Raw genomic sequence first — 14,109 nt, forward strand, 5'->3', positions numbered from 1 at the left:
CACCCGTCGAAGTCGATGCGGTAAGAACAAGCCGGATTAAAATAAAAGGCAAAAAAAAAAAAGAAAGTGGAAAGGAAAAGAGGACAAAAGAGAAAGAGGGAAAGAATGAAAGAAGAAGAGAAAAAAGGCAGCGGAGCGGGCACAAGGGCGTATCGTAGACGGAAATTAAAAACCGTGAAGAATGAGAAAGAGAGAAGAAAGAGCGGAAAAAGAGAGCTGATGGGGTGGTAAAGGGATGGTAAAGGGGTGGAGAGAGAGAGAGAGGGTCGAGGCGAAACGATCGAAACGAGCCAGGAGAGAACGATCTTTTGTCCCTCGACGACCCTTCCTCGTCGACGTCCTTTTGCCGTTTTGGCCCTCGGTAACCAACCAAAAACTCTGGCCAGTTCTTCCACTGCTTTCGTTAGTACTGGGAAACGATTAAGAAATTAACCCCCGCGTTTTGTCGCGTTGTCTTTCTGTCGTAATTGTTCCTTTTTGCTGTGTATATATGTATACACACATATATATGTACATATGTATGTGTGTATATATATATACGCAGATGTAGCCATGTATACGTTCTATGCCGTGAAAGTATCAGTAAAACGATCGAACACATTATCGGCGCCATCTGTCCCGATACGCAGAGAAAGAAAGAAATGTCGAGCGGAAGAAGAAAATACGAAAAAAGGAGTTGAACCCACCACCCCTGCTCTCACCGCAATTCTACAAAAGACACAGAGAAATAGAAAGTAAGAACGAAATTTTAAGATAAAAGAGGCTACCATGAGAAAAAAGAAAGAGTCGTCAAAGTCAAATGTAAAAGAGGGTCGAAAAGAAAGACTTGTAACGTGCTTAGAAGTTACGATAGATGCAATTAATACCCTAGTCCCTTAAGAAAGTAAAAATGAACGAATAAAAAAAAAAAAAAAGAAAAAAGTTAGAAAAAAAATTCATTCTTTCTTTTCATATGTGATCTTGAAGTGTGTAACATTATTTCTCGTGTTGCTTACTGCCGTCAAGTTAGAGCAAGCCGATCGCCGACCCAGCGCCCTACGCCGCGTATACGTACACGTTACTACCACTACCAGTACCGAATCAGCTATCTACCACTGTCAGCTACTATCGACTACTACCGCTATCGTCTACCACTACTACTACTACCGCTACTACCACTACTACTACCACTACTACTACCAATCGTGTTACGTCTCCTCCTGAACGAACCGAACGAACAGAGAGTCAGCTCTAGGCGGCGTGACCTCGCTCGCTGAGGTACTTGAACAAACCATTTTACCAAGCATATCTTTTTTGCATTTTCTGTTTCTTACTTATTATCATATATCTATTCGTCTTTTGTTTCCCAATTACAACCATTTCGACCTCCTTTTTCTTATTTCTTCTATTGTATATTTCTTCTCACTCGTTTTTCTTCGTCAGTTTTTCGTTCCATCCTCCTTGATCAACGTATCGTTATATAGTATAATATTATATTCGTCGTACTGTTTAACTCTCGCCTTGCTTCTTACGTATACTTTCTTTTCTCTTTTCTTTCTTCTTTTAATTACATAGAGACTTCTGTATGATTGATACTGTGTATATAATAATATGCAAATATATATATATGTATATATACATATATATGTATATGTTGATGAAGTGAGTTTAAGGAATGTAGTCGAATAGCAGGTTAATACGTAGGTGTATTATGGATATGTATATATATATATATGAGTGTGTATATATATATATATATATATATATGTATGGTGGATCCTCGTGAGACACACGTTGCCGGATGCACGCCAGCGACCAGCTCCGCTCGACCGACTTCCGATCCGCGCCTGACATGATTCGAGAAGCCTTCGCTGGCTACTTGGAATCGTAAATCTCCTATAATTCAGTTTGCTCTCTTCCCTATTGGCCTGTTCCTCGAAGATTTGCTAATTTTATCGATCGGTCGATCGATCGATCGATCGACTCGCTCCCAATTTCCAACGCGTTTAAACCACGTTAACGTTTGCTTTCAAAGAAATGGAATTAACCTTTCATAGGCGGTGGAAATTATTTTTCACTGTAATTAGAGTCACGCGCGTGAGTAATGTGAAAATATATTCACGTTTATAGAGAGTGCAGCCTTTATTGAACATTAATTTAATAAAATATTGCCGATATGACCGGTGGGAACATTTGCATGCTACTTGAAAGCGATGCTGTAGGAAAGAAATAAATTGATTTTAGTAAAATATAATAATCGTCTATTTAATAAGTTTTCTATCGAAATTTCCTTTCTCACGGAAATTTAAGATTAATAGCCAAAGCTCAGGGATCGAACGTTAGTACTCAAAGTTCGGAAAGTTAATATAAATCGACAAATTAACAAATTGTTAATTTCCTATCGAAATTTTACACAATCTTCGATATGAATTTTTGGCGAAGCGTATGAATAAATCTGTTTTCCAAGTATCTTTCATCTTTCAACGACTCTAACGTTATATTTGTGAAAGGATTGACAGCGCGAAATTGCTTATTAAGAAAATTCGAGGAAAGTAATGGGAAACGAAGTGCAAAAAGCGATGTCTTCTCCTTTCTTCGAGAGGGAATTCTTCACGTTCCCTGGTGCGTGCGTACAACGTTTTTTTCAGACGTTTAAATGGCCTCTTAGAGTAACCAGTTATACATAGCAGGGCGACACTCGACGCCTCCACTTCTAAATACCGCGATAAAGATAAAGAGGCGCGGATGCCTCCCCGAGGAGGAATTCAACCGCCTTTCGTCGATGTTCCGTCGTAGGAACGCGACGAGCTCTGCTAATTAACGACAGTTTGGCGTACGAGCAATTAACGAAAGCTTTAAATCGGGTCGAAACGATACGCGTAGAAAATCTCGAACGATGGTATTTCATTCCATGTAATCGTTCAGATACTAACAGATAAGATTAAACGTTTTGCTTCTGAATTTAGCTCGACGATCTTCGAGGAACACGTACCTTAGTATTATTACGTTGTATTATATTATATATCATCATATAAAATTAATAAGATAAATAAAAAAAAGACGAATGTATGTCAACGACTCGTTATGAGAATTGTCCTATGTAATTCTACAATAATATTATATTTACATTATGTTATTATCATATACAATATGAATAGTCGAGAAACTATGTAAGCACGTGATTGTTTAAAATGTCTATCGATCGCAGAGGAACGTGTCACGCGTCCATGTTTATATTTAATTATATTTAAGTGGCTGGTCGCTGGTGCGTTTTTACGTTTTTGATCGTGAGTCGCTGTGAAAGTGGTACTTGTAAATAACGCTGAGAGAGAACGGCTGAAAAGAGCGCTTTGTTGGACACGAGGAGTGTAAAAAGGCCTGATCAACCATGCAGCCTTCAGTTGAAAGAAACGGGCCCGAGGAGAGAAAAGAATTCGAAAAATAAATAAATAAGGCGATTGAACGGATCGTGTCGCGATTCATTGAGAATCGGATGAACGGGACGAAGAGAAACGACACGGGAAACGAAACTCTCTTTCGTGATGCACCTGGGTAGATCGAGATCATCTGCCATCATCCTCTCCTCTAAATCAACTTCCTAAATATCAATTTTATCCTAGAAAAGTAATTCCACAAAGTAGCGTAATATTTTCCTTGAGAATACTTCAATACATTGCTCGATAGTATCGAAATAGTAGCAGAGTAGACAAATTTTCCTGATTCATCTAAGAATGATCCTCGTTGGTATCCTTGAAATCCATAATTCTTTTAAATTACCAATTTTCGACTGGAAGTCCTGGCGTGATCTGGCTGTTGGCACAATGACCGTAATCTTCGAGTCGATTTGAATATTTTTCAACAAAACTACGTGCTTTTTCTTTTTTTTTTTTTTGCAAAACATTCGGGTATTAAAAAAAGGGGAAGAAAAATGATTTTTTAAAATATCAATATCTTCCGTGATTTTTTCTTTTCCCACAATGTAGACATTTTTTTTGCACTGGTTTTGTCCATCGTTTCTGTTTTTTGTACGTTGTGTGTATGATTCTTTTTTTTTTTTGTCTTGATCTCCATTCTATTTTACGCAGATTGTGCGGTACAATGGTAGAAATGTTGCGAGGTTGAATACAGAATTTTTGTGTATCGCGGAGGCCGCGAAAACTGCACGCGTGCACGTGATACTAAACTAAGAAGCAGGAGACCCGCGAAGCCATTACTGTCATTTCGCCAAGTCCGGGACGCGACATGGATTTCGGCGGAAATTTTGTCGACCCTCGGATTTGCTTTGCCAAGAGAGCTACGTGTACCGCGGTTCCAGTTAACCAAGGAAACTTTGCTAAATCATCCATTTTTTCGAAAGTTTGCTCGACCAATCTCTAAGCGTCCTCTGTTGATAATTTACTTTCCGTGCAAATTCGTCGTTTAAATTTTATCACGTCCCATTATTATAATCTTAATCCTTCGCAATATTTTTCGAAATATTTAAGCTGCAAGCAAAATTTCAATTCACCAGCTTTTAATAGTCTTAACAATTGGGCCAACTAAATATTGGATAGCGAAGAGAAGAGATGTCAGTAACTAGTAGACTGCGGGCTTTTACATTTATGTGAAACTTGAAGCTGCAGAAATACCTAAAATACAATATACGTGATATACAAAATTGTCTAAAATATTGAGATATCTAATAGTCGCAGTCTAATAACGAATCTTAGATTTATTTTTTTTAGAATTCACAACATTACGACAATTTGTATAGAGGAAAACGGATCCAAGAATATTATAGTATTATTAAAAACAATGATAATAAATAAAATAAAATTCTACAAACAAAAAAAGTGAACAAGAAAAGCAGCGAAGTTCCTCAGCATTGCCTTCTTTCATCGCGTGTATACTTGAAAACTAATGGAGCCACGTTTTCCACGAAATTTGAGGCAGGGGGGGGGCGAGGGGAATAACGCGAAAAACGTTCGCGTGCAAACGAGCTGCGGTCTGACACGCGCGGCGTCGCTTTTATCCTGTCGGCCGCGGAGAAAGCGACTACTCGCGACGGGATCATTTTTTCAAAGCCCAGAAATAAATTTCGACACAGTGGTGGAGGTCGAAGATTCAGCGATTTCGAGACCAGACGAAAAAGTTGTGGCCGAGGGTGAATTCGAGAAACAAAGAAACGAAAAAAAAAGTAGTAGCGTATTCCTTTTTTGACCGCTTTTGTTTCCGTGCTATTTTCACGATTGACTTTTCCCGCGAGCTTGGCAAAGCAAAGCGAAAGGCCGGTGACAGAGACAGAAATTAGAGGCGCGCGTATCGAGTGGGAGGAATCGGGCGAGAAAGTTGCGAGCGGGCTTAAAGGGTGGCTAAAAAAACGGCGACTACGTGAAGGGGAGACGTTGCAAGGAACGGACGAGACAAATGGGTAAAGAGAGCTAAAAAGAGAGACGTGGAAATAATAGAAAAGAAAAGAGATATCTTCGAGAATCTTAGTGAGAATGTATGAGCCATTTAGAAGCCACATTGATCAACCGCATACGTTGAAAAACAGAGAAAGACAACGACGTTGCAAAATCTTTGTTACCACTTTTCTCTTTTAATTTTGTATTATTTACACTATCTTCGGATTGTGGATCTTTACGTAGATTTATACTACTATGAAATTTTGTTTTTTACCGTCTAAATGTTATACCTAGAGGTACAGTAACTTTAAAAATATTATATGGTTTTGCATATTACGTACACTCTGTATATTCTTGCGTATTAAAATATTTCATAAATGCGTATAATTCTACGGTTAAACGTTCTTCTTGATAAATGAACTTATAGAAGTGAATATTGACTTTCAAGAATGAAGCATTAATCGAGTATTTGTTGTAACGAAACAGAGAAATTTACAAACAGCGAAGTTGATTAATTTGGCTTGTGAGAGTCTCGTGTGAAGTATCGAAGAAGAAAAAGAATAACGATATAGAATCGTGATTAACGGCCGGCTGTCACACATGCTGACAGCTGCATGGAAATCAGATGAAGCGTTTTTATTCTGTTGTTCATCTCCAGACCTGTCGGTTGCATCTCCCTTTTATCCGTTGTCTTCCCGGCAACGTAAAATTTGAAGAGTCGAGTCTCGCGAGCTATTTGGATATCTTGTTCACGGACTGAAACGGTTCCGAAAGTAACAATCAAAGTTTACACAGTGACAAATTCAAACGCCGCTCGCGCGTTACGATACAGTTCCGATGACAGAAGATGAGAAAAAGAGCGTGACAAAGAACGATTTATCCGATACGAAATGTCCACGCGACTCTTCGAATCGATCGTCACGAGAACGCAGAGCGTTTCCTCGGTCGAGAGTATCGAGAAGTCGATGAACGACGCGGTCCGTTGGTAGTTTTGGACCCGTAGCTGCCATAGCGAATTTATTCGACCGTGTTCGCACTTGTTCCGTTCATTCATCGAGTAATACAGTACATAAAAACGACATTAATTAACGCATACGTAATTCGTAGAAGTAAAGCAGTATGATACACGCTTGAGACACACGGTAGAAAAATGAAAATATAGTCTACGAATCCCGTAGTTAATTCATTTTCTAGAAGAACCACGAATTCTCAAAGATTTCGAGAGTCGATTCTTTTGTTTTCATAAAAATCCCTTTCTTCGGGCCAATCGTTGCGGAATGTATTTTAGTTTGCCATATCCGTCTTCTCTTTTTTTTGTTCTTTTCATTTTTCTACTTTTATTTTGTATCATTTCCTTTTTTTTTTTCATCACACCACTATACGATCTACCGTAACTCTAGTTGAGTTTTTACGTTGTTACATCCTCTCACCGATTGTATTTCGACACTTTCGAGACGCACTGCTGCCACTCGTTGACGATATGCTGCCCCCATCCCTTTTTACCACCATATGTCATCCCTTTGTCCGATTGTTTAGCCGACGAAACTCGAAGTGCCGTTTGTACGAATGCTTTCGACGATTGCCCACGTAAAAAGAAAAATCCTTTCTAATAGCGAGGAGCACTTTGCACTTTCGTCGTGTACCGATCTTAGTGTTCAAATCTCTGCGCGTGAGGGTATCGTCGAGCCATCGATACACGCAGTCGGTTTTACATTATCAACCGCGTAGATGAATCGCAGGAAAATGGGATCGATCCGAAGATGTGAAACTGTATGTTATAATTAGTGTTGTGTTGTCAAAGTTGCAGAAGATAAAAAGAATTCGTGGACACGGCTCGTTGATCTTGGCTCGAAGATACCCTTGACTGTGGGGCTTAGTAAAGCTGCTCTAAAATGCACGAAGAGGACGAAGAAGATGTTTGTAACGATGTTTATAAAGAAAACGCTGTTTTTTCCTCATTTTACCAAGTCCCTAGTCCGGTGTGTTTCGTTCGGAACACGGCACAGATAGCCGGAGATTTGAAAAAGTAGCTATACACCTCTGTTTCTCCCGCAAGTCTCACTTGAGAGAATATACACACCCCCGAGTAACGATCGAAAAAAAGCACATGAACGATAAAAAGAAAAAGTACAAAATAAAAAAGATAGAACGAACGAACAAAAAAAAAAAAAAACATAAAAAAAGACTTGTTTTCTTTAAAATGGCAAGCACTAATGATCTGTTCGTACGACTTGCAGCTCCACGGTGGCTCATCCCTCGGAATTGCCACCCTCTCCTCACCAGTGGGAATAAAAATCTTCTCCGAAATCGCGAAAGCTGATGACGAACGCGCGGCCGAGCATTCGCTTCGCTGGAAGACAGATGTTGAAGAATTTTCGACAGCCTGGAGAAGAAGAGTGAGAAAGGACGAGGAAAAGAGATGGGCAAAGTGAGACAAGGATGGAACGAAGAAGAGGAAACAGGCTGGAAAAAGGGCGAAGAAAAGAGAGAAAAGCGAATTCGGAGAAAGAAGATGGGAAGAAAGGAGAAGAAGAAGAGCCAAGAGAGACAATAGACTGCCGAGCGCTGAAGCCTCAATTTTCGACTAGCTGATATGTATATACATAGACACGTGTATGTATATAGATATCTATAAATATATATTATACATACCGCTGTATACATACGAGAGGGAGCCTAGGAAAAAAGAAAATATACCGAAATACAAAGGCGCACGATACGAAGAGCACAGTCGAAGGATTGATACACAGAAGAAGAAGAGGAAGAAGAAGAGAAAAGAAGAAGGTGAATCAGTTTCGAGGGATCGGAGTTTGGTCAACTAGAGAAGAAAAGACGAAAGAAAAGGAGGGCGTATACGTAGTTTGTAAGAAAGGGTCGAAAAGACGGGCCAGTCTTCTTTTATTTTCTTTTCTTTTTAGATTTTACACGCTTCTATCATTAATGTACATGTACACATGTAAAACACGACCGCTGTGGCGCGTTTCCAACGATCGATTAACACGGGAGAAAGGTGACCAGGATCGATTGCTCCTTCGTCGAACGTATTCGTCCAATTATTCCAAGAATAATCATGTGTAATGTGTGTATATATATATATATGTGTGTGTATATATATATATACACACGTACATATACATGTGTATATATATATATACATATACATATATATATATATACATATATATTTTACACGGTTTCTCCATCGGTAAATTTGAGAAGCGAAAAGAAGCGTTTCAGAGTACTCCGCGAGTACTCCAGTTTACCTTGTACCTGCTGAAGCGGAATCGTGGATGAGAAACGTGTTCGCAAGAGGATGAAACACGATCCATAGGATCGATCGATGGCCCCTTTCGTTCCTGAATTTTTCAACGAAACGCTCAGCGCCACCCTTAGGATGCATTAAAATCGGTTCGTAAGCGTTTGTAATTAGCGTGTCCTTTTGAGATGGCGCACACACGACCGAGCCACTTCGTCGGAGAAAGGAGAACTCGAGCGAGAAGCTGCATGTAAGGCGAAGACGGAAGAAGCAGAGTCGCGAATCATGGGCAGAGTCAGGATTTTCAAAACTTTGCATGACGCACTGCGACGCGAATCTTGACTCTAAACGGGATGTGTCTTGAACAAAATTGGGATTGGATCTTAGAGAAATCATTCGAAGTTTCAAAGAAGTAGACATAGTTCTCTGTTACGCTAGGAGTCCTTTATTTGGGCGGAATGTTTCAAGAACTCTAATATAAATCGTTCGTTATGGGTTGAGGACCATATAGTTTAAGTACATCGACGATTTGACATGCTCGAATAAAAGGAAGAAAATTATGGATAGCGAAGAGAACCATGATCTACGAGTATTGTATTCGATGATCTCGATGAATCCTGATGTTCGATCGATACAACGATCGCGTCCATGGACTACGATCTAGAATTAGATCCTCGCGCTGATCTACAAACAGCCGAGGACTCTTTTAAGAAGATACAACACCTGTTGGCCGAGATATTCGCGACGAAGAGCGAACTTCCGTTTGCTGAAGTGCAGTGGACACGCGAAAGCTGGGCTCTAGCTTCCGTATCAGTCGCTGCGAACATTTAGTTTATTTAGCGAGTTACGAACAGCAGAGATCCTTTGATCCGTGGTGATCTCTATCAAAGTGAAAGATAGGTTTTTTAAATGAGAATTCGAAATGAGGTTCTCATCGTTTCACGGCGTCGTTCTCCATTAAGAGATATTCTACTATAGTTAGGTCGTTGTTTGTAAAAATGGGACGACGTCGCTCCTCTCTCGTAATTAGAGAAGCCACCTTGATCCGAAGGTAATTAGAAATCGCGTGCATTTCTAGAAGATACGATGCTGGATTCGCGTGTGGTGGATCGCACGCAATTTTATTCCAATAAATAAATGCACTGCCGACGAATCGTGGCGATCACGACGGTATTCGTGAACTGAAGGAGAACTTAAGAAGCGAAGAACACAGCGTTTGAATGGAAGAAGCGATCCCTAAAAAGAATCGAAGAAGAAGGATTTGTTCGACGTTGTCCAGAGAGTCGTCTTTGGTGTATAGATAAATAGACGTTCTAGTTTAATTTACCACGAACTTTATGTTAGAGCGCTTCCGTGCGAGATCTCGCTTTGGTTTTTCATTCTTTTTAGACGTGAATGGTCGCTTACGGCCTCCGGAGTGTAGAATTAGAATGTCCGTTCTACTTTCCGAATCTGATTGCGTTTGAATTACTTAGTTTCGTTCTTCTTACGTATAAGCACGTTGTTCATGTGTTACGATCGATTATTGTAATTGTCCTAACAAGAAAGTTTTACATCTTGGCCAGGACAAAGTAATCGTTGTTCAGATCACGTCGAAAGTGTTTGTAGTACCATTAATAGTTAACAATTACCATTATACCATGAATTCAAACGCACTCTGAGGCCGGACGAGCGCGCGGTATACATAATTACGTTCTGAGTGTGATTTTACTTTAAGGAAACTTAGGTAGCCAGTAGATTTTCACGAGAATTACCGTAAGGACTTTTAGGTAGCGATTTAGCGTTAGTAGCAGAAAAAAAATAATTGGAAGCTCGTTTTTTATTATTATGGGCGACAAAGACGAGAAAGCAACGCATGTGTTCTCTTTTTTACGCAGACTCAACTAATTTCTACTATAAAACCATTTATTCGCGTGATCACGAATAAATACAAAAAAACACGTAACGATTATCGTTTAAGTAACCCTTGGCGAAAAGGGAGTTAATATAGAGAAGGAAACGGTCGGCTTTAGGGAGAGAATTTTAACGAGAACGAGAAACAGCTGCTTCTCCTGAGACACGAAAAAAAGACATGCATTTCTTTTCGAACGATCGATCAAGACCGTCGTTTTTACGATTCGGAGCAATAGAAGTGTGTACGTTTAATCGAGGTTTTGCAAGGGAAAAAATATTCAAATCGAAACTATCTACTCTCTGCAAACAATAGATGTACAGGAAATAAAAGCGAACATAGTCTGTTAAATATATAATGAAGTTAATGTTTAAACGCGCGGTCGCGATTTGCCCAGGCGTGTACTAAATGTTCGGAGACGATATTGAAAATGTTGCGATCTCGTACCCTTTCTTCGTGGAAGTTTTCTGGTTTTGTAGAATTTAAATAATGCCGGTCTGATCGTTTCGGCTAGCTGAAGCGCTTCTTCTCGTCATATGTAAATACGTCATCGCGTTCACCGTGTACATATATATTACTAGTTCATAAACTAAATCACCACAATCAGAGACCAGCAAACGTGGCCCGCGGAATGCGAAATTTTCGTCGTGTCTAATCACAGACAAGCAACAATAGCTACATGCAGTAGCTACGTAAGATGATGAGTCTATGAAACGTAAAAAGTCGCCTCTTTGTTGTTCAACTGTGAAACGATTATACGCAGCGAAACGATGTCGCCTTAATTAGAAACAGTGGAAATTTAAACAAATCCCTCGTACCACGAATATTTGGACGGACAGTGATGTTCCTCTTAGATCTTTTCTTTCATTCTTACTCTTTGTATTCTGCTACAGTGATGTTGATAGCGTGAAAATTGCTTTCCGAATAAGATATGGAAAAAACGTTGTGTATCTAAAATTAGAAAATGAAAAGAGAACAGAAGGTTATTGAATAAATAAATTCGCAAATACATTTAGAATTCTTTCCCTTTAGAAACGAAATATTGTATTTTAAATTGTTTGATTGGAAAAGCATACTAGTGTTACCGATCGATTGTAATTGAAAAAATCGTGGGTTACAAAGGGCGAGATTTCCTCGAGACTGATATTTTAATTATTCAACGATTATAAATCTAGCTCTCCACTTTCGAAACACAATTGAAGTGACTTCTGGAAAAAGGACTCATAAAACGAAACGATGAGTTGGATAAATTGTATTAGAGATTTTAGTCTCTCAATGTTAGCCACTTTCCTATTTTCATATTTATAAGAAAGAATTTAAAAAGTCTCATAACGATTCAATCTGTAGCCTAAGAAATATACTCGATATTTGTCAAACATCAAACATATTTGTCATAAATCCATAGACCATATTTGTCATAAATCCCAGAGAGCTCTTTAACTATTTTTGTTTGATGCGTGCCAATGCAAAAAAAAAGGTTCACCTTGTTTTATCGCGGACTTTTACGTCTGGACCCAACGCTCTTTTATCTTTTAACAGCCTTTTGAACGATTCACGAAAAACTCTAGGCTTCACTTCCGCGAATTTTACTTGTCAGTCTCGTGGAACGCTCGTTCTCGCCGATGGAAAGTGCGAGAACGCTTTCAAGCGATTGGTTAGGATAAAAGAAAAAAGAAACGAAAGAAAGGAAAGAAGTGAGTGAAGAAAGGGTAGGGATTTATCCAGGACCCTTTCTAAGCGATAAGTGGTGAAAGAGGAACACCGTGGTTCCGTCCAAGTTTCGCAACGGTCCGATTTGCAATTTGATTAATTACAAGAGGAAGCGTGGGGATGAAAGGAGTGTGAGAAGATAGCGGAGAAAGAAACGAAGGGAAAGTTCGAGTGTACGTTTGAGTGTGTGCGCGTGTACCCGAGGGAATGAAAGGGAATGGAGCGAGTGTGAGCGGGTGAAATTCAATGTTTCCTATTAAATGAGAAAAAAATTTACAGATAATACATAGACGATTACTTAAACAAGATTTGTAAATACGTAGCTCACTGTAGCTGGTCAGTTGGGCATTTAACGATATACACCTCGAGATAAAGAAAGCGGGCGACAAAAAAAAAAAAAAACGAAGTAGCAAACAAACGAAAAAGAAAAGAAGAAAAATGATAATTAAAAAAGGAGGGAGATTTGAAAACACATTGAAGAGAAGAATAAAAAGAAAAAGAAAACAAAGAACGATACGTAGAGATACATTACTCTCTTCGCGTTATTACACACACATACAAGTATATAGTACATACACACATACACGCATACACATACACGTATGTAACAGGAACAAACATTTTTTGGAAAATTAATGGAATGGCATGTTTTGTTGGTTCTCGATCGCAAGGAGAACGACGGAACATAAATGAATAATAATTGGAGGCTAGGTGATAATTCATAAGTCGTAAAATACCTACGTTATCAGATAATGACGATATTAGACAATTAAGCGACAAGAAAAAAAAATCCACGTATACTTCACACTAGCAAATATGCCTTCGTTATGGAAAGTGGCTGGCACGTGATGCACCAAACAATAAAGTTGCTACGGATTAAAAAAGAAAGAAAAACTAGTAAAAAAGACGACTGCAAAACGGTGGGTCTCTTGTCTCCGATTTGGCACGTCATTATTCTTTTTTTCTTTTTACCTAGTTTCCTTCCTCCAACCTTTTTCATTTTTCTCTGTCTCTTTCTATTTTTTATTTTCAGTTCTCTGTCTCTAGCACTGTCGGTTGGAACACGTCTCTTTCACAGGTTTTACACCCGCACCGTTCTTTCCTTCGACAAACCATGGCACCGGATTCAGCTCAGCTTTGCTTTCAGCTACTTTCGTTTCTGCTCGAAGAGACACAGCCAGTCGGTTAGTAACGATACGAGGATACAAAAACTGCCAACACGCCAGTCTATTACCTAATTTCATGACAGTCAGCCACACGAAGTTCAAATAAATAAACTAGAAATTAGGGCTGTACTTAAAACACCTTTTATAGTTCCTTGAACCTTCCCTTGAATCCTCCTCGCGTCAACCGAACACTTCACCACTTTTACTCAAGATCACTATGAACAGTATTGGATCCTCAAACTCGCTTCCAATGAATAATTTCCAACGAAGCCTGTGAAGTTTGAATCAAGTACGAAACCTCGAAAGGGCGTTATAAAAGGCACCTTTGTAAATTAAAAAAAAAGAAGAAAATCTAAAGAGAACCGCTATATTATAAAATATATAAAATATAATTTCAAATATAAATATGTATAAAATACGATATAACGTCATTGTCCCTAGTAAGACGATCGACTGGCGTGTCTCTCTGAGATCCCTGCAATTAATTGGTCCACAATTAATCCACAATTGGTCCACAACACGCACACACCAGATTCTTGGTGGCCAAGAGACGAGACAAGAGTGACGCAGATTTCGCGTCCTTTCTCTCGAATGATTTTTGTCCCTTGATACGAAATACGGGAAAAGGGAGAAACCAAGATTAGAAAGCTAAGCACTTTTCGACTTTCGCGTGTACAATGAATAGCCGAGCGTATTTTTTCTTTTTTTTTTTTTTTTTAA

General features: G+C 39.1%; 1 protein-coding gene across 1 annotated transcript in view; it reads left to right on the forward strand.

The window, feature by feature from the left end:
- Positions 1 to 14,109, forward strand: part of LOC100748253 (serine/threonine-protein kinase NLK) — a gene marked incomplete at its 5' end in the record, with an annotated part of 235,578 nt that overhangs the window by 212,638 nt on the left and 8,831 nt on the right. Inside the window, 2 exons of the mRNA XM_012385466.3 lie at positions 7,604 to 8,445; positions 10,052 to 10,054. Of these exons, the coding sequence (XP_012240889.3) occupies positions 7,604 to 7,658 (55 nt within the window). The remainder of the gene's footprint in view (positions 1 to 7,603; positions 8,446 to 10,051; positions 10,055 to 14,109) is intronic.

The sequence above is a fragment of the Bombus impatiens genome, unplaced genomic scaffold (genome assembly GCF_000188095.3).
Source record: "Bombus impatiens unplaced genomic scaffold, BIMP_2.2 scf_0321, whole genome shotgun sequence".
Classification (NCBI taxonomy): Eukaryota; Metazoa; Arthropoda; class Insecta; order Hymenoptera; family Apidae; genus Bombus; species Bombus impatiens.